This window comes from Pyrgilauda ruficollis, unplaced genomic scaffold (assembly GCF_017590135.1).
Source record: "Pyrgilauda ruficollis isolate IOZ18807 unplaced genomic scaffold, ASM1759013v1 scaffold73, whole genome shotgun sequence".
NCBI classification, from domain to species: Eukaryota; Metazoa; Chordata; class Aves; order Passeriformes; family Passeridae; genus Pyrgilauda; species Pyrgilauda ruficollis.
The window spans coordinates 2848173-2869920 of NW_024529155.1; the positions used below are offsets into that span (position 1 = coordinate 2848173).

The 21748-nt window shown below is 41.9% G+C and overlaps 1 protein-coding gene and 1 long non-coding RNA gene across 3 annotated transcripts; one reads left to right on the plus strand and one right to left on the minus strand.

Moving 5' to 3' along the window:
* Positions 1-164: 164 nt before the first annotated feature.
* CREBL2 (cAMP responsive element binding protein like 2) lies at positions 165-10979 on the minus strand. Its single transcript, XM_041485933.1, has 4 exons — positions 10812-10979; positions 2358-2555; positions 1131-1278; positions 165-413 (listed from the first exon to the last, which is right to left on the minus strand). Coding segments are annotated over exons 1-4 (363 nt in total). The 5' UTR covers positions 10827-10979; the 3' UTR covers positions 165-411.
* A 191-nt stretch (positions 10980-11170) lies between these two features.
* LOC121363530 lies at positions 11171-21748 on the plus strand. 2 transcript variants are annotated; one of them, XR_005956717.1, is made up of 4 exons: positions 11171-11555; positions 16659-16738; positions 21076-21349; positions 21474-21748. It is a non-coding gene; the product is annotated as an uncharacterized LOC121363530 (long non-coding RNA). The 2 variants fall into 2 exon arrangements; XR_005956718.1 differs by having other exon boundaries at positions 21224-21349.

The window sequence follows — 21748 nt, forward strand, 5'->3', positions numbered from 1 at the left end:
ACGAGATCCTTCTCTTGGTTTTCTTTTACAGAACCTCCCACACTCCCACAACAGTTAACAACCACATAACCACCAAACACAAAGCCAGACTAATTCTGGGCTCTGATATAAAAGAAGCCCCACTCTTGTGCTGGGAATGCCCCAAAGCTGTCATTGCTGTATTTGGGGAGGGCAGTGTAAGGAAGAACAAGGCTCCACTTACACCAACACCTGCTGCTCCAAAAGCCCCACTCACAAAGCCTTAGGAATACCATAATCAAAGAATTTCATGTGGGGAGGAGCAAAGAGAAGAGAACAGACTGGGATCCTTTCCTCTGCACCTGGGGATGCATCCACTCTTGAGAACAGCATTCTTCCTCCCGCCAGCTCCCAAGCCACCTCTGCTGCAGCGCGGAAGGTTCTGCATCGGCCTCCTGAGAATGATGCATGGGGGGGAAGATTGTTATGGCTGAAGAAGTGGTTTTCATGTTGATCCTTAAAAACATAAAGCTAGAAACTCCTATTTTTAAAGAAAATTCAGTGAAGTGTAATTTAGCCTGTAGCACAAACTATTACAAAATTAGAAGTAAGATATAGAATTGCCCAGTGCTACACCTTAATTCTCTCCCTTTGCATATATATATCAGGAATATGACTTTATATCACATGGTCTTCTCACTTTCCAATTCCCAGAAGAAACCTATTCCATTCTCTGCACAAGCACAAAGGAGTCAGAAAGAAGACACCATAGGAAATCCCATGTCCAGCATTTCTCTCTTGGAGTGCTTGCAGCTAGAATAATGTTTTCTTTGTAAAGTTTTTAAAGTTCAATTATGCTTAATGTGCTCCATTCAGCTTGCATTAAAAAACTAGAAAATGCTGTAAGAAATTAAGGTCTTCACAGGTCTCCACAGGCTTTGGTGAAACACAGAGAGTCTTTTAAAATAATTGCCCAGCTTCCTCTATAGTGGAATTTCTGTGTTGTCCACGTAAACATTATACAGAGTCTTTGTACCACCCACTAAGCTCTTTGCTTCAATCAACTGTTTCTGCCCAAAAGCACATCCTTATGTTTCTTCCTACACCACAGCCATCCTCCTACACCACAAAAGATGTAACAAACAGGAATTAATCACAGGCTGGATACTTACAGGGATTGCTGCTGTTTGCCTCTGTCTTTGCAGCCTTGGCAAGTTTGGTTGAGTTCTGCTGTGCTTTGCCTTGCTCCTCTCCAGTTAGCAGGGCTTTTATTTCCGAGGGGATTTTCCCTTGGTCCATGGCCATGCACCACTGCTTGTACTGAAATATGCAAACACATTAGGCCTTAGCAAACTGCCAGGATCACATTAGCAGACAAAACAGGGCTGTAATCTTTACCTTCCGGTATATTCATTTAAGGTCTGAACGTACTGAGCTGAAGCCTCTTACGAAACTGCAGAGCCCTAATGAGCTGAGCACGTGGCCATGGCCGCATACCTGGCCTCAGCAAAGCCCCTTTCAGTCAATAAACTGCTACTCAGAGGCAGCACTAGACAGAATACTGTAATTATTAAACAACATGGAACACTCTGTGCAATTTCTCGCTGCTGGCATGCGAGAATACCGTTCCAGTTCATGGCCTATTTAAAACAAATATTTCACATGACTTTGGGGCTGATGGGCTACTAAGAGGTCCTTTCCAATTGCGCAAGGCACAGTGAAAGCACATGTGCCTTATTTCTACTTCCCTCATCTTAAATCCTTCACTGCCAAACCCTGAGGCACATCAAAAAACTGTGGACAGTTGGCTGGCTTTTCACCTGATCCTAAACCTGCTGACTTGTAGTGATTAGCCCTGCCCATTCAAACAAACCTGAAGTCAGGTAAACGCAGCGTCCTCAGCGCTAGTGACTTTTCAATGACACCACTGTGTCTGCGTTTCCAGATGAAACATTCTCTTTGGTTAATGCTGCTTATCTGGCCAATACTCCCATCTTACACATCCTAGAACCACCTACACAGAGAGCATGCTGCAAGAATCCACCTCCCCAACAGAGAAGCAATGGCACTCTGTGGATATATGCTTGCCCTTTGATATTTTAACACTTCTTCCCACAATCTACCTCTGTCAAAGGTTTTTCAAAACCAGACTTCAAAGACAACAGACTCAAATGTAATGGCACTTCCTTTGCTTGCTTCCAGTTAAGAATCAGCAGATAACTTGTGACATGAGTTTGTATTCTACACACCAAAGCAGGCAAACAGCTGGATGCATCTGATGTTTTGATACCTCCTGGCCAGCCAAATGCCACTGTCAGTCACCGTGGTCCCGAGAACAAGTGTTCATGAGGACAGGTCCCAGATAATACTGAGGGTTAGGTTAAATGATAGTTCCTTACCATTTCAAGCTCTTCTCTGAGAGCACAGATGGCTCGCTCTCTGCTTGAAACCAGCTCTTCCAGGTACTGGTACCTCAGCTTCTTCCTGGCTCTGCACTCTCTCGCACTCTGACGACTTCTTTCAAGTTTTGCCTTCAAGTCTATTTTGGCTGGTTTACGACCTCGTTTGCCTGGTTTCTTTACCTTGCCTCCAACCACCTGGAAAGGAAGGGCACAGTAAAGATCCTGTTCTGCAAAGGTTGTGCTGGAACCATGTGACAATAACTACTAGCAGTCTCAAGTATAAAATCATGCATATACTTTCTGGAGCAACAGAAGAAATAAGAATGCTGAGCTCTGAAGTTTTCAGGACTCTCTCCAGTGGCTCTATTTCTCTCTTATACTGGGGAGCCCAGAACTGAACACACTACTTCAGGTATCTGTGAGGGTATCTGGTTACTGAGGAGGCATAATCAGCTCATAGTGAAATTGCTTTCATATCGCCAACAGCCCCTGCTCTAGCAGGTGTGGAAATACTATATTATAGAGATTAACAATTCAATTTAGAAAAAAATATATTTGTTTCTATCAATATAATGCAAAACTTCGTTTTCCTGCAGTCAACAGTTTCAGCCTACTCTAAATTCAGAATTATTCACTAGTGACCTGAGCTTCCTCGGGCTAGATTTCTTTCAAAGGAATCTTAAGGAATTTTACTAAACAGGGAACGTAGTCACACCGAGTCCTATCCCTGTTGCCTCTGCTCCAGCAGTACATCACCACTCTGGCCATATTCACCTTCAAAACATTACTCCACAGCCTGGTGAGTCTCCTCACACCTCCTCACACAACCTGTCAGTGCTGAACTCTTCCCTGCTCCTAATGTAGATCCCCCTTGCAGAAATGTAACTCTCTAGTTTCTTGCCCTATGGAACACAGGTTTTGCAATCACTTTCCTCTCTTCTTTGTAGCTCCTTTTTTATAGGCCTGAGAGCTTCTCCTGCTACAAATAAAAATTAAAAAAAAAAAAACAACAACAACAACAACAACAAAAAAAACCCCAGTTTACTCTGTGTTTTCCCACTCAAATATTTTATTCTTAACATGGGGGCATGGCACAAGAAAATCCTAAATATGGTCTGAAGATTAGTTCACTGGTCATTGGGCGGTATCACCCAGTAAACATTACATCAGCCACACACCCCAGCTCCTGTCTGAAGTGAGGATTTCTCTTTATTTGCATTCTGACCACACTGTTTGACTGGAGGGGGTGTGGAGAAATACACCTAACACACACACCTGCATACAAGAATTTCACTGCTGCCTTAGTATTTCACCATCCTGCACACAGACAGACTTTTTCTAATAGGCAGTGTTTAAAATATCAGAGTTCATCATTAAAAAAAAAAAAAAAAACGCTTTTACTGTGAAAAGCTCCAAAATTTCTAACATTCAAAGAAGTCACTTGTTCTGCAAACTTAGCAAGCTGCAATAAAAACAATAACATAGTGAATTGATGTGCCAGAATGAAGAGGGAAAAAAAGAATTATACAATTGAGCCCATTCTTTCTTTGAAAAGTGAGTCAACAATCACATGCCAACATAATCCTACCCTCTCTGTATTGTCCCTCCTGATTTATTCAGGAGTAGCTGCCTACCATAAGCAAATGAAAGAACAGAAAGTACTTAATGGACATCTATGATAATGAAACAAACACAATACATTCAGAAGAGCAAAGGAAAAAAAATGAAGCTCTTTTACACTTGAACTGCTGAATACAGTTTAAATAATTCTTTACTTCACCAAGGTGCTCCCCTTAAGATTTTCTTGTTCAAAAAAATGCTGTAGTTCAAAGTAAGATAAAACTAAGCAGATGTGGCCAAGGCAGGGGGCAGGAGCTCTAAGGAAGGGAAAGTGACTGTCCCCTGTCAGGCATGAAAAGGTCTGTCCTCTCAAGGAAACCCTCTCCTGGCTATGGATGACATGCCCAGCTCAGCAGAAGGTGGAACTACACAGAATCTTCCCAGGTGGGGCTGCAGGCACTCACAGTTTGCTCTCTACTATTACTTGCACTTGGAAGATTGATGGATATTACATTATACACACTAGAGCCAAAGTACTTCAGTTTTCAAAGACTTTCAGCACCTGAGTCTTTTTCTGTGCTAATGCAAGGCAGTTCAAAGTAAATCTTTGAATTCAAGAGCTAGATAAGGTCCTGTAGACTTACACTGCAGCTTTCTTAGAAAGCCCTGGCCACTCGGGGTTCTGACCCTCTAGAACCAGAGTGAGCTGCCACTCAAGGCTGGGGCCCCAGCACACACCACACTGATGTGTGAACCAAAAGGTACCTTGAGTCCTAACCCTGCACAGGAGCATTGACAGCCATCTCCTCTCCCCAGAGCCTCAGGCAAGTGAATGGTTCCCACCACACCATTTCTCACAATCAGCAAGTAACAGACTGCTTAGCACATGGCAAATGCATCCCTGGATCCACCATTATCCATAAATTGCTTTCCCTTTGGTCACTCCAGAGAGCTTTCTACAGATAGGTGTGCCAACTGCTCTCCCTACAAGATATTTTACCACTGCAGCAGCCCTGCACACAAGCTCCCTTAGGGCAGGAAAAAGGCTCGTACCTCTTCAACCATTCAACCATGGTTACCTGCCAACGCTCTAACCACCAGGACTGTGGAGATAATGAAAAGCTTCCTTCCCTTTTGACTCTAACAATCTGCTTTCACACCACCCCCAAAGACTCATACTGTCTCCATGGCTCCTAGAGTTCACCACACAATTACACATCACCCTGAAAAGGTAGCAATGCTAAGCAATTTAATCAAATCCTGCATCCTCATCAGTTTTTCCTCACCAATATTTAGAAGCTCCTGCTGTAACCTTAAGCAACCCAGCTGGGGAATAAAAGGCCTGAGAAATCCTTTGCCCCCATACAGCATTACCATATTTCCCTGGCTTCTAGTCCTGTTTGCCTGCTCAGTTGCTACATTGATGTGACAGAAAGAACACAAAGCAGAAGTGATAGTTGATGTTGAACATGGCAACAGACCAAGCAAACATTTTTTGTCCCTTTGTATTCCTCTGCCGTTTATAAAGAGATGTGATCTATTAGCATTCAGCAGTTGAGATTTGGGGCTTTTTCAGGGAGTCATATGCAATCAAAACTCAGAACAACATTAATCACAAAAAATGTTCATAGAAATATTAATTAAGTCATGCATTAGTTGGAGATCTGACCAAGCTTCCATTTCAGTTCACTCAGACTTCACAATATAGAAGAACATAACTCTTTTCTCAGGCACATGATGTGACTCTTGGGGTGTCCTGCACAGGGCCGGAGTTGGACATGATGAACCCTATTGGTCCCTTCCAACTCAGCCTCTTCTGTGATTCCACAATTTCCTTTTAATACCCTGCCTAGATCATAACCTCATTCTTGCCTCCCATCAGTGTCCAGGCACAAAGTTACTTGACCTGGAATTGGAAATAGCTGCAATTACTTGACCTGATACAGAAAATTCCTCAGACTTATAGGGTTTTTTTTATTAGAAGCATGCAGCAGATCTCTCCAAAATCCTTGCCAGAATGCACAGCAGAGAGGTCCTTCACAGGAAGGAGATGCACACCTAATACAGCTACACTGCATCAGCTCCTCACTCACAACCCTGAGCTGAGCCCCTCAGATAGAAGACTGGGGTGGAGCTGGCCTCATCATGACATCTGCAAGTTTGAATCAATTCAGCAGATTAAAGCAACAGTACCCCAGGCACTGCTCAGCACCACTGACCAGCAATGCTGATCACAATGACCAGTCAGCATCTGCCACCAGCTCCGAGTTCATTTACCAAGAAACAAGCAGCTCCATCAACCAGTACTTGAGATCCATCTTAGGCACACTCTGCATTGTATTCGCAGCTGAAGGTATAGGTCTGCAGAACTTAATGCAGCATGGAACTGGTGATCATCTACAGAATCTATATAAAACTATAAAGATTATTAGTAAAAAATAAAACCTATGGGCTGTGTTACAGTAGAGGGGGGAAGAATCTATTCCTACTTGCGAACATTTTCACAAAATCAGAAAGCAAATTAAGCCAGTCACAAGTCTCCTAATAAGAGGAAGTTTTCTGATCTGCCAATTCAAAGCATACCACTCACAGCAGCAGTACAAAACCCGGCTAGAGAGCATGCTTGTTATTCCTCCATTTCATGACATTTTATATGCCCAACACAATTCTTTTACTTTCACTGGCAGACAAAATGCATCCGATAATGATCCAAAAATGTAAGATACTATTTAGTGAGCAAACACAATCTAAGTCTTAAGCAGATGTGTCAACAGAAATTAATCCTAAAACTCTCACCATACAAAGTGCTTCATGTCTTAAGAATGCCATGTTCAGCACAGAGGCATAAAGAATACTGTCTTTGCTGCAATGTCTGCTTTAAAAAAGCATGAGCTAGGGATAAATGTCAAGTTTTCATAAAGTGTTATGCAGGCACCCAGATGGGTAAGTGCTAAAGCTCAGGGCAGCAGTCACTCAGATGCCACCTTGCCACTCCACAGGTGACAGCCCTGCTCTATCCCAGGGAAGGACTTACAGCCTCACACAGGAGTTATGTCCACCACTGTGCCCTACACATTCTCTCAGTTCTCATTAATAGAAACCAGGCACTTTTCTAAACCTGTCTGTGTAAGAATTCGGGCTCAGGGATGGTCAGCTAACTCTACCATGTGTATCCTTCCACACCACTGTAACAATGAAATGAAACTGTTCTAGCTGGCTTAGAGGCTTCAATCTCCTCCATTTTAATCACTCCTTGCAGATGTGTCATCTGAGCAATGCTGAGCAGGAGCCTTTTAAATTTAATGACTTGAAATTGCTCCTATCAAACTATAACCAAAGCAGTTAAAGTTTTATATTTCCAAGCAAGCAGTAATGAGAATGCTTTGTTTGGACATTGTAATAAATGGATAGTGGGATGCTAGTTCTCATGAATGTTGAATGTACGTTAGAAGGATGAAAGAAGTTTTGCTAAGACCTGGTTTTATATACACACACACACATATATATATATATATATATATAAGTTTCATAATATTGAAAGTTGATCTCCAACCATGGGGAAGGCTGAAGCATCAAGAACTGCAAACTCCAAGAGGTGGGAGGAAGGAGGAGCTGGGTCAGAGGTGGGACACATGTACAAGTGTGGGGAGGGCAGGCTCACCAACAGTATATGTGGGGTTGTTAGGGGTGTGGGTGGTGTGCCTCTGGCTGCAGCTAAGCACCCAGCACTGTTCCTTTTTCCTCATTCAGTCCCTTGCTGTGATTCAATAAATCTTTTTAAATTCTAAAACATGAGGCATCGTTTCTCACAGACATGATCCTGGTGGACGTCTTCTCCAGCACACTGAGAACCTGCATACTCTGAAAACGCCCTGAAGGATGAAAACATAGCAGCCCACCTCCTTAGCAACTGAGGTCATCTCCACAGTAGCTCTGTCCCTGCTGTGGCATTCAGAGCATTACCCAGAGCTGACTCCAGGACTGCCTGGGAGATCTCGCTGTCCCTGATCCCTATCTGCCCCAGCCGTCAGGGTCAGAGGCTACAAGACAGCTCATGGCCAAAGACCCCTCAAGCTCTGTATTTGAAACACAAGATTTCACACCTGCTTTGCTCCCACACTCCCTCCAAGGGACACCTGCATCCCCATAATTATGACTCAGGACCACACAGGACTGAGTATTGATGTATCACAGCCAGGCTGGGTGGAAAGCAACCCAGCTCCTTGGGTGTAGCCCTTTCCTGAGAGCCTTCCACTGCAGCAACACCATGTGCTCCCTAGGAAAGGAAAGCTGCATGAACACCAGAGCAAGAAATGAACAGTTGCTGGATCCACAAATATAGTAATTAATATATTTTCTGTGCAAGACAAGAATATTTGTAATAAAAGACAGCAACCCCGACCTTTTTTGGTGGTGGTATGGTTTTTGTTTGCTTGTTTTTAACTTCACTGGAGTAACAAAAGTGATGTTACAAACTTTTATTTCTTATTTCTAGCCATAAACTGAAGAGTTAATTACCAAAATAAGTTTTGTCAGTGTCCCCTATAAAAAACTCTGTCATTAATACAAAAGATTGCAGTTAGCTGTATAAAATTGTATTTTAATGTTGGCTAACAAGAGTTATCAAGTTCTTACCCTAGTCCCTATTCTCTGCTTCCCAATGCATATAATAAATATATAATATGTTATATGTAGTCTTGTAAACTAACCAAGAAATTTCACCTATAAAGGCTGAAGCCACCATAACAGAGCTTCTCCTTTTTCCTCTGTCCAAAGACTTCAGAGATGCACAACTGATGCTTTAACATGGATTAACTGCAAGTAACAGCTACATCACTAAATTCTTTCCCTTCCACACCCAATAGCTCAAATCACAGCGAGAAGTGAGGCCAGTACCTGAACAACCCCAGGTTAAAAGCAGTTCTACAAAAGAAAAGGAGGTCATATTTTGGGGTTGGGGCTCTTTGGGGTTTTTTGTTTGTTTGGGTTTTTGTTTGTCTGGGGGGTTTGGGGCTTTTTGTTTGTTTGTTTTTTGGGATTTTGTTTGTGTCAATATTTTAAGAACACTCTTCTGAAATGAAACATGAAATTTTTCTACATCTGATGTTAAGATATTCTACCTCTCCCTTTATTTCTTGCTATTTCCTTCCAATTTTGAGGAATGTGTTGACAAGAGCCATTCTTCTAATGCCCTCCTAAACCAGACAAGGCTGAATTAAATTGCACTATGAATTAGGGAAAACTTTGCAGCCTGCAAGCCCAGTTCTAAATTCTTTGTGTCATTTAGATGAAGGCAAACACTGAACTTGGCTGCAGGCAGTTATAGAATGGTCACTACACTACCAACACAATTTAGTTGATTGAGTTTTTGCAGGGGAAGTCCTTTCACAGGCCAACACCCTCAGCAAGGAGGAAAGCATGACTCAGTGGAATTTTTAGGAGATTTCAAGGACATGCTGACTCCAGTGTAACCACAGTGGCCACAAAATGAGGTATAAATAGTGCTTGCCTCATCCTGACACAGCAACCTGCAATGGGAAGAGCCCTCCTAAGGGAAACGGCATCTCTTGAACAGAGTCACCAAAACCTCAAGGTGACCTACAGCCTCATGAGCTATAAAAACTGTACTTGGGCGTGAAGATAGCAAGAAGAGTGAATATTCCACTCTGTTGTCTTTCCCTATTCAACTCAACATCAATTTTAAAAAGAAAAAAAAAGACCAAATATTTGACTTACTGACTGGGTAAATAGATTTATTTTATTTTGTAAGTGTGTCAAAAAATGTTTCAGAGGGGGAAAAAAAAAAGCATACTATCACAACTCCACATGACACAATGGTAGACCAAAAATTATTTTTAAATTAAAATCTGGAAGTTGGGTAATACAAAGAGCCCAAGTCAGACAGAGAAGAACACAAAAATAAATAAAAATCAGATAATGCTCATGAACTAGATACGCCTCCAGAACTAAATCTTCTGGATCTTCTAAATTACTGCCCCAATTACAAAACTTTCATGCAGCTCCCAGAGTTGTGAGAGATCAGTGATGCAGATTTCCCCCAACCTCCTTGACAGCTTTCAGGCAAGGTCTTAATAAAATAAAACAGTATAAATGTTAAAATAGCAGACCACCATAAACCTTCCACAGCCTTACAACCCATTCAGTGGATTGTGGACTGCCAAATTACTGATCGCTTCTAAACTTCTTTATTCCATAAGAAATCGTGTCAAGCATTTCCCCCCACTTTGAATTCAAGCAGATCTTCATAGGCTTTGTAATTTTGTCCCAGTAAAATTCCAGTGGTGTCTCCAGCACCACCCCCGGGATAACCCATAACCAGCACTCCAGGGAGCTGAAACACCCAGCCTCAGCTGAGCCTGAGCTGCACAGCGCTGCAGGGAGCAGACATGGCCGCTGTCCCTGCAGGCAGGGGGAAGATCCATTCCTTGGGCACCTTGTCACGTTCGGCTCTGCTCAGCTGGAAGCCCCGCACCTTCAGGGATGCCGCTGTGCTGCTCTCACACAGTTCTTCCAATGCTGGAAGAATCCAAGTTCCAGCACGCAGTACAAGGCTGCCACCCGCTGCTGCCCTCGCACCTCCCCATTTGGGCACAGCTGCCATTTATCTAATCAATCCAGGGCGCTGCTGGGAGCATGAGCCACTGACCACACCACTGGTGGTATCCAGCTTTGGCCCATGCCTGGAGGTTTAAGGAAACGCCAGAAGCAGCACCGAAGCGCTGCAAGCAACAACTAAGAGGACAACTCTTCCTTCCTATCAGCTGCGGCAAGCAGAGCTCCTCAAGAGCAGATATCAAAAAGCTCCCTGCACCAAGAGCCTCACTGGTTGCTCTCGGTTCCAGCTCCCGGGCGAGCCCCGCAGGCCCTTACCTTGCTGTCATCCATGTGTGCCGCCAGTCCCGATCCCTCTCGCCGCAGCCTCTGCACGAGGAGCGGGCGGAGCCGCCCGCCCGCAGCCCCGGCAGACACCGGCGCTCACAGAGCCTCAGGGCCGCCCGAGACCGCCGCCATCGCCCACTGCCATGTTTGTTTACAGATGAGGGGAGCGGTAGCGCCGGCGGAGCGTTGCACGCTGGGAAGTATAGTCTTGTTCGGCCCCGTCGCTACTGGCCGCCGCCCTGACGGGGACCAAAAAAACTACAACTCCCAGCAGACCCAGCAGAGGAGCAGAGCGACGATTGGTCCTCGTCTCACCGACCGGGTGAACTACATTTCCCAAGAGGATCCGGGCGCTCCCCGCCTCCCCGCAAATAGTGAATTTGTTGTTTTGTTGGTGTTTTTTGCGTTTGTTTGTTTATTTATTTGTGTTTTCTCTAACGCTCGCACCATTCCACGGCTGCTCTGCTGCAACCGAAATGGCTCTGGAAAGATGACCGGGGCTGGTGGGGCCAGGGCTGCCGCCTCCGACCCTGGCACGGGCTGTCTCGAGCTAGATGGAAAAAAAAAAAAAAAAAAAGAAAAAAAAAACCAAACCAATAAACCAACAAAATTAAGTTTTCTTTTCCAGGCCACCTGGACACCACTGAGCTCCCCCAAGCCTGGAGAAGCAGTCCCTTGGAGAATACCCAGTTTCCCTGTGGACACATGGCACAGGTCTCATGTGGAATGCCTGAGGTAAAGCCAGGCCTTCGTCCCGTGTCTGTGCCTCCAAATGAGGCCTGTGCTTGCTGGAAACTCACAGGTACCCCGGTACACAATTCTCGCGTGGCCCACGTTTCAAGCTGGTGGTGAAACCTGAAGCTTGGCGTGTTTCATGTTGCTGCATGTTTCTTTTTATTCATGCAGCCCTACTCGCAGGAGTTTCCCATGACTTAATCTCTTTTACATGCAATTGTTAGGGCTGAAGGCTTTGTCATGGGATTTTCCCCCTGAATCACAGACCTTCCTCTTGGAGGAATATGCCTGCTAGATGGCAGAGACAAAGCACTTTCTGAAGCTTTTTTTTTTTTTTTTTTCCTCTATAAGGTTATATGCTTCTCAGTTGTCAAAGACAAGGCAGTTTGCACACTACTTCCTATTTGCTTGTCCAAAAACCAGTGAAACAGTTCTGTCAACTCTCCCTTGAAATAATAGCAGTAAAAAAGCAGGGATGATCAATGCATCAAACAAGAGGCATCACTAATGAAGTGGAAGGAATAGCTTGCTATGAGTTTGTCTCCTGTGATCCCACCCCCATCATTACCTTCAAATTCTTCCAGAAGGTGGTGAGGCGCCTCCTACTGCCTTTGGCACTATCCTCGGGCCATAAAACTGGCTTTAAAATCCAGCTGGGGGTTTCCCCGGTGAAGGGAAATATTGAGTGGCAAAGAGCCAACATAGCTCACTTAGGCAACTCTCTGTTGCAACATGAGTGGAGGAAGGAGATTAGACAGAGCCCTGGTGCTGATTCAGAAAGGCCAGAATCCTTTTAACCAGCAAATTAAAGTTATAGCTGCATCTTTTCTTCCCACTCGATTGCTCCACATTACCCATCCTGCTTTATATCACATAAGAAGAAGAGCTCCCGGCTTCTGACAGGGATAAAGCACAAGTTCCCTGTCTCAGCACTTAAGAGCTTCTGTATGTTAGCAGGGAACAACTCAAACTATGCACTGCAGTGTGCTTTCCACTCTGGCTCTGCTGTCCTCCTGGGTGAATTCAGACATGTGAGTTGAGTGGGAGTCTGTCAGAAAGAACAATTGTGAATGGAACTGGTATTATTTATATATATATATATATATATATATATATATATATATATGTGCACATACGGAGAGAGGACAAGATTAAGACATTTTAAACTGATTTTAACTGTTTAAGCATTTAAACCATAGTGATGTACACCAAGGAAATCCTACCTTTTGTTACATTCAGTGTCACAAATTGTTTTCTGCAATAACTATTGACAGGTCTCTGATGAAATTAGTAATATTTGTTAAAAGAAGGGTTGTGCTTCTGAGATCCAGAGAGACTTTGAGGAAGATAAATAAAGTGAGTTCAGCAATCAGGCAATAGCTTAAAAATCATTGCTTATGTCAGTGTGACTAAAAAAAGAGATATAACTCACAGGGTGATTTTGCAGCATGTGCTCGTATTTCAACACATCCCAACAGGGCGTTTATTCTCCCTAGATCTGTAAATGTGTTAATTCAGGCAATTCAAAATCTGTTCCTCTGAAATCCTGCCTGAAATAAAAATAAATCTTGCAATCTTTTGGTATCAAGCATTTTGCTGAAATTGCTCCACTGTATATTTGTGGAGTCTTTAGAGATTCAGAGCCTTTGAGATGAGTTCATTTATGGATGCGCAGGCAAAGATAAAGCTAAGATATTCTTTTGTTTGTTTTCCAAATGTACTGAGATGTTAATTGCTTTAATAGAGATGCTAACTCATTTGCCATGGGGCAAAGACGGTTCAAGAACAGCCTTTCAATGCCTTGGGGTTTGGGGGTTTTTTTGTGGAACTGATAGAGAAATTGCATTTTTCTGCATCCTTTAATATGATACCCAAGAAATGTTTCTGGAAATAGAAGAAATTCTGTCTTTCAGTTTGTAGACTCTGTTCACACTGAGACAGAGAACACCTTTAACTTGTCACTTAAACCCACCAGTTAAAGCATTTGTCACCGAGGAGTGACCCAAAAAAAGTTTCTGTACCTAATATTCTATATCTTATTGTTGTTCATATAAAAGTATACCGGTTTGTTGTTGGTTTGTTGGTTTTTTCTTACATTAGAGAAATTAGCTATATATGCTAAAGACCTGGAAGAACTGGTAAAGACATGAACAGCACATGCTCACAAGTACAGTGACTGATCACCTCATTGGTATGATTAAAAGAAAATTCTGTTTAAAACAAATGTTCTTTGAAACATGGTTTTTAAAACCTAATCAGTGTTTGAACAAAGCACAGCACATTGGAAGCCTGATCTGCAACTACTTCCTAAACACTGTATAATTAAATGTTGATAAGAGGGTTACTGTCATATTTTCTAAATTCTACTTTGTGGCAAGATGAGCGCCTTCTGTAGTTGCAAATGCGTAAAGTCGCATCTCCAAGGGGAGTTCTTCCTGTTTAGCTCTTGCAAATGTACTTCTCAAGTAAAATGGACTCGAAATAAGATAATTTGGAATAATCAGCTCTTGTCCTGTGCATACACACAGGCAGAAAAGTTACTGCTTTATCTAGCCAGACTAACTTTTCCACATAAGCAAAATCTTGAGACAGTGCTCATTATGCTTTTATATTGCTGAAGAGTATCTGTAAATTAAAATATTGCATGAAAACGTTTATGCTGCAGTTGGAAAGGAGCTACTTTATATTTTTTAGCTTGTGGAAGGGAGAAAAAAAAGTTAGATGATCCTACGCTTCACACATATGATTAGTAGTTCCAAATATGATCAGAGGGGAAAACTAGAAATGGTTCAAAAAGCCATTTGATTAACATGGATTTCATACAAAATTTAAACTAAAAATGAGAAACTGAGAGCCAAGGATCAAGACAAACAAATCACTGATTAAGAAGATGACAAAGAATGGGCTGAAGTTCAGTGAGGTGTGCAAATGAGTAAAACTTTACCTTGTTCTGAAACAACAAACAAACAGAACAGCACAATATGCCATGTTCAGGAATGTGAGAGCCATGTTGTATCTGGCACTTGAACAACAGAGAATTATTGCTGCTGATATGGTAATTGCAGAGGTACAGAAGAAAAGTGGGTGGATCATGTGAAATTCATTAAATACTTGAGGTGAACTTACAGCAGGATTAGTCTTTTAATTGTGTACATTGATCTCTATGCACAACTGGTTTACTAAAAAGGCATATTGTTCATTCTCAAGAGGTTTAAAAATCCACTTTAGCTCAGTATCTCTCTTTTTTTGGTTCTTAAAATATTTTGCAACATGCTACTCCCCTTTGGCCTACGCAAGCAAATATGTCTGCATATGCATACCTACTAGAGCCAGTCAAAACTGCTGCCAGTAGCTGGCTTTTCTGGTAAGAGCATTTCTGGTTGCTTTCCACAGAAAATCATTTTAAACACTTTTGTCCAGCCCCAGATTCTGTGGCATGGGCTGTGCTCACATTCAAAACATTTACTAATCTAAGTCTGATACTGTTGTCTTGTCCAAGGGCATAAACAAGGTTTCTGCACAGCCTGAGCAAAAACTGAAGGACTTGTATGGCAGGCTGGATCTCTGCACTGTAACTGAGTCAGAGGACTTCCGTGATGGCCTTGACCACTGTCAGAAATGCCATTGTCCCTTATGTGAAAGGCTGGGGCATCACATACAGCACTTTGCCCTGGTCTGCACTGCTCACTCCATCTTAAGTCAGCATCATACCTGAAAAAACTGAAACTTCTGGTTTTCAACTGTGTTTAAGTGTATTGGATTTCGTGTGTTGCTGTAGCTGCCCATTAGCCTTCTATTTGTGTTTAATGAGGTTTGTATTTAATGAGACTGCTCATGTGAACAGGAGTTACAGGATCAAATTTGCACACAAAAAGTCTTGCATTAATTTGCAATAAATGTAAATGAAGGATACACTCCTGGATAACACACACTAATTCACAGGGAATTTCACTGCAACAGGGAAAATACATAACAGGCACCTGGGAGGTGACAGGCTGCCTGCCTCACCCATCTATATCCATGCAGGGGAAATGAAAGTGGGTTGTTTCAGAAATACACTGAAAAAAGCACTATTACTCCTTAACCTGTTGTCAGCTCCCTTCTTCATGGCTCCCAAAATGTTCCTGACATGTCCCAGTGTTCCCATTCCACCAATATCTCCTGAAAAAAAATCCACCAGCTTTTCCCTTGCTTTGGAGAGAGCTGGGGTTGTTCAGCCTGGAGAAGAGAAGGCTCCAGGTAGATGAAAGGGGAAGAACAATTAATAGGTAACACTTTTTTTAATGTGACTGGGGCTACCACAGTTTGACTCACATGGGTAGGTTGGTTTTAGAGAATGTTACTTTTAAGCATGTATTTTGAAAAACAGGCTGATAAAATTTTGTGTTTTACTTCACTGAGTTTACAAAAATTTGCCTATCAGGTGGGCCAAGTACAACCCATTAAAAAAGGGCAGATACTCTTGAATTTTTTTTCTAGTTTTACACAACCTGATGCTTTGTCAGATTCCTTGAAAAGCACTACTGACACCTAAACAATGAGTGTAAATACCCCTGTGCTTCTCTCTTGGCAACTCAAAGTAAATTGGAATGGCTTCTCAGGTATTTGGAGTAATTTAGGTAACAACGAAAATGAGAGATTTAGAAGTTCTGTTAAACTTCTCAGTCAGGCATATGCCTCTAGCTCTGCTCACTTTGATCATGGCATCACTGGAAGGAATGCCATTTAAATTTGCAAGTCAGACTGCTGATAGTTCTCAAACCATCATATCAAAAATCTAACAACCAAGAAGATTGACTACAAATGCACATAAATATCTACTTTTCTCATTCACACGCACATATTGTACCCAAAACAATTGTAAGCTCCAAACTATCTCTGACTTGAAAACATAATTGATTTGTGGCAACTGTTTGAAAATTTGGAGGATTAGCTGTAATTATAAAATCAAAATTAGAAAATATTGACTAGTTGGCAAAAAGCATTTCAGTACAAGATTGCGGCAGGGGTGAGGTGGGTGTGTATTTATTTCCCCTATGCCTAAAAGGACCATAATAAAAACCCACACACTGAATTCTTATTCTTTCTTTGGAATTTTACCAGACTGCTGAACAAATGTCAGACAAGACTGATCCAAGGGAAGAAGGAAACAGACTCTGTGAAACAGAAGCACTGAAATCAAGGTATCTGGTTTTTAAGCAAGTGGTCTGTTTTGAACTTCTACTTCATGATTTCCTGTTAGAATTTGTGACTGGGGACTATATTGTTCCTCCAGAACTGGAAACTAAGACTAGAGTTTTAGAAACTATACAAAATATTATGTATGATGTATGGTCTGGTGTTACAAACCACTCCTGGTCAGGGTGGTTCTGTCTGTGCCCCTTTCCTGCACTGTTTCCAGCAGTTCTGCTGTCAGACCCAGGAGTAGTGGACTTTAAAGCTTTACCAATTCCTGAATGGCTCCCCCTCCCCATGACAGACCATTCCTGGCTTTTATCTACTGGGGCATATCTCTACAAAAGTGCTAATTGATGTTTTGAGGTAATTCAGGAGCAGTAAACCCAGAACAAGCAGAGCTTTCATCCTCTCCAGGATCCCTTGAGATCCACAGCTATGTGTTTACAGATGGAACATTCAGGAGTTTTCTCCAAGTATTTTCCACAATTGTAAGGCCCAGGTCAAGCTGCAGGAGAAAGCCTGACATACATATGTACTGCTGATGCCCATGTTAGGTGCTGCTTGGTTTCAAAGGCATTTCCAGGAGCTGATTTAAAACGTTTACATCAGTGTGTTGCTCAAATCACTGAAACTTAGAGGTAAGGAGCTAATTATAGATGCTGTGAGCAGACCCACTGGTAGTCATTTCATAGAACTGAATGATGTAATGCCACAGAATAGCTTTGCAATCAGTTTGACAGGTGTTTCACAAAAAGAAATGCAGGTGGGGGATTTGCATGGGTGTTTGTTACAGATATTTATTGGTTTTTACCATCTCCAGTTCTTCACACAAATGAGCTATTTATTAACTAACTGTTACAATGCCAGGTATAAACATTAACCAAGGAAGTGATGAATTTATACAGAGATTGACAGCTGTTTGCTAAATGTTCACTTTGATTGCATATATAGAGGCCTTAGCTCTCTTGTGACTTGTCTTATGGAAAGAAGCATCAGCTTGAGAACACTGTAAACTTCCTTCAGTGCCATCACTCCCTTCCACTACCTCTGCCTTTCTTAACATCCTTTAAATGTCTAGCTGTGTCAGGGAGAGAAGACCCTATTGCTGAATCTGTATTGAGACTGCTGTGGAAATTTTTCCCTTGACAGTGTCAGAAATGTTATTCAGAGTTGCTGAGATTACAGCATTCATAAATGGAATACAACTCGCCCTTTTCCCCCTTTAATGTGTTCAGCAGACAGGTGGCAACCCAACTGCTGGGAAATTCCTAAGTATTTATATCCTTTAACTCTCAAATGATATGAACAAGTAATAGGAAATGTCATACACTGCGTATATGAGCAATGTCCCCATTAATCAATCATCCAAAATAAACTGGATTATTATGTTTCTTTGTACTATATTGTATACTGAAAGAGCAAGCTTGATTCTTATTTGCTCTGTTCCATGAGAAGCTTTATGGGCAGAATCACTTCTTCCACACATGCTCTGGCCAGGCAAAAGAGGGACTCACAAATGTAGAATACCACCAAGATGCAATTGCCTGTCTTCTGGTCCCAGCATTTGACACCCACTTAGACATAATTTTTAACTGAGTATAGAAGCTATGAGGCAGCAGAGATCCACACCTGAAAAGTGAGATCTTAAGTTGCTCTAAACCAGTGATTAGACCCAGCATGTTTTAGAGACAACTGGGATTTTCAAAATGAAGTCCAAACAAAACAATTTTTTAATTCCTAGTTTCAAGAAAGAATGGTTGATTCACAACTTAGGTTGGTGACTGATGTCCTACACATCAATTCAAATAATTAAACTGGAATTTGTGAGTTACACTGGAGGTCCCATCTGCCTCAGTTCCTGATGATCTTTCATCAGTTTTGGCAGCAGACTTCTACTTTTAATGGATGTGTCACAGGGCATCCTGTGAGACAGGAACTCACAGGGAACCCCAGAAAAGTGCTGCTGGGTACATTCCTGGAACAACTCACTGTGAACATAGAAAAAAACTTTCAGCAAAGAACATGTAGTGCCAGACAGGTTGCACTCACTACCAGCGTGGTACAGATTCTCACCAGGCAGACACAATCAGGCAAGTACCCTGAGGCAAATTTATCTGCACCACCTGTGTTTGGTGGGCACTGTGGGGTAATATGTACATGATCTGTCCAGCACCTCTCAGGTCCAAATCCCTGGTGCCCGACAATTTACAGGATGGTTTCCCCTCCTCTCTGAACACAATGTGGATCCTATAGCTATGTTCCCATCAAAATACATTGAAGTGCCATTAGGAAGCACATGCCTACTGAAAAGTCTCATTGAAAGACAGGAGTCTCAAACTACTTAATCATACCTGTATAAACTACTGAGAAAAAACAGGTGCCTTATGCATTGCAGAAAAGACAGATGTCCCTGAATCTGTAGTGCTGGCAGTCTGTATAAATAAATGAAAAAAACATTAAAGTTAGGAATTATTAAAAAAATATAAAGCTCCTTGGCATAACAAATCATTCATAAACAATCCAGATGGCTTTGTTTCTTAGTCTTTGTATGTTTTGGCTTATACATTACACAATCTGGCTGCACAACTGAGAAGAAACTAATAAAATACAGCCCTTTTGCACCACTCTAGAAATGTAGAGAAACATTTAACTAGAAGTAAATATACCCTGTGCAGCCACACTGTCAACTTATGAACAGCTATGGAGAGTGAGATATGTAATTCAGAATAAGTCTCTGGGATTTCTTGAAGATATATTTGCTTTTCCATTTGTTACTAGGGATTTTGGTAGTGTTGTTGTTGTTGTTGTTGTTGTTGAAGGATTTTATTCCTTCATTCCTTAAATTACAAATATATGGCCTTGACTCATTTTAGTCCTGGGCCTTTTTTTACACCTTTACCAATGTAAAAAGGCCTCCCTTAGGATGTAAATGTGATTTTCTACCACGAAAATATCCAATTGCTAAGCAAAACAACAACTTTTATCTGTCCCTATGAAATCCACAAGCCTTACTGCATCACAGGCATGCCCCAGAGAGGCAAAGCAGAGACAGAATGTGAGTATGTTTTTAACACCCACTGAGATGAATCAGTTAAAATACATTGTGTATTATTGTATGATTATTGCAGTCTCTTAAACATAAAGTTAAGCTTGCTTGTAAACTTTAATTGTGTACATGTTACTTTAGTAATTTTTACAGTATAAATTCATCTTCAATAACCTGAATTTGGAATATTTGGTTTAGCAATAAGAGGATTAAGCTTACAGTATATATATTTGAAAAGAACTGTGTTCCTCTTGAAATCCCTTTGCTCATAAGAGTTTAAACATAGAAATTCATACACTGAGATTTCATAATAGTGATGGGACTATCCTGGTGTTTGACAGATAAAGCTTCAGCCAGGGACACTGATGCGCTGAGATTTCTCAATGTAGAATAATAAAAGATACAGGAACCATGACTGCCCCCTATAACAAATCAGGTTGGAAGGGACCTCTGGAGTCCAGCTGGTCTAACTCCCTGCTCCCAGCAGAGCCAACCTAACTTTCAGTCCAGCTCCAAAGTTAGATCAGGTGGCTCAGGACCCTGTCGGTTCCAGCACTATCTCCAAGGAGGGGAAAGCCTCTCTAGGCACCTGTTGCAGTGTTTGACCACTCTCATTCTAAAGAGCTTTTCTCTATTGTCAGACAACAGATGTCTACTGAATGACTGACAGAAAGAGGAACTCACTCTACTTCTGCTGGATTGGCAAGAAGGACTGGCTGATGTTGCATTATAACAGTGCCAGATCCACAGCAAGGGAAGGGTCAGGACCACACAGTACGAAGCTGAGGGCAGGAAACTGTGAGGTAGAACATCACCTGATAGATGGGCTCAGCCAAGGCACCTGCCTGCACCTTCCCAAGATCTGTACACCCATGCCACTGACAGATGTTGGCTCACTCTTTCCCTACCACTTGCTGGGCAGCCTTGTTCCTATTTTGCCATCTCCTCTCCTATGGCTGAAGCCTTTGCTCACATGCTGTTAACCAAAGGGGGACCATGTTCTTTTTTCAGCTTTCAGCATTAGTACAACTGCAGCCTGCTATCCTGCTGGCATTAGATGGTAAGAAGGTATTTCAAATGAATCATCAGTTATAATAGCCATTTTTCTTAAACTGTGGCTGACATCATTTAATTGTAGGTCCTACTACAAAATAACAGATGAATAAACATATAATTTCTGCAACTTAGTAATAGGCAGACTCTTCTAACAGGGACTTCTTTTTCCTTTTATATTCTGCAACTCAAACTGCATCCACCATTTTCCCACAAATGTCTCCACTGACTGGCTCACAAAAGACTGTGTCCTCATATGTTCCTGTCTAGGAAGTTCTTCTGAGCTTTCACAGCTGCTGAGAAAAAATGTCTTGGAAAGTCACATCCTCTACTTGAAATTCCCCCTCTTAAAAAACCTTCTGCCCATTTGATTTCGTAATATCCCATTCAGATTTTAAATGGTCATGACGAAGAACATTCTTCAGCTTAACTTTATCTGGAACTCATCATCATTTCATCAATGGATTGAAACAATTTTTAGTGACTGGAGAGTCAACAAGCCAAATTTATATCTGAGGTAAGCACAAGCAGCTTCAAATAAGTCATGAGAAGTCTGAGGCAGACCTTCACAAAGAAAATAAAACATTATATTTGCAGCCCTGTGCTTCCTCTTCATTGATCTCCTCCCCTTCTTTTTGCAGGCTGAATACAAACCAGGGTTTTAAATGTTTTTAATAGAATGATGATTCTTCCCTGGCTACAAGAAGAAGAAATGGCAAACTGCTTTGAAGCAGATATGCTCTTGCAAGATTTTCAAGCCCTCTGTGCATCTAAAACACTTCTACCCATACCTAACACACAGAAGCCAGCTTGTTCCTGACCATGGAAAGGTAGTCAAGGAGGCAATATAAAAATAAACCAGCAGTCCTTCACCTCACCTCCACCTTGCATCCAAAAAAAAAAAAAAAAAAAAAAA

What these genes read in the sequence shown, in the direction of transcription:
- CREBL2 (XM_041485933.1), bottom strand. An exon ending in TCAGAGAAGAGCTTGAAATG is followed by an intron (nt 1,279 to 2,357) that starts GTAAGGAACTAT and finishes TGCATATTTCAG; the next exon opens with TACAAGCAGTGGTGCATGGC.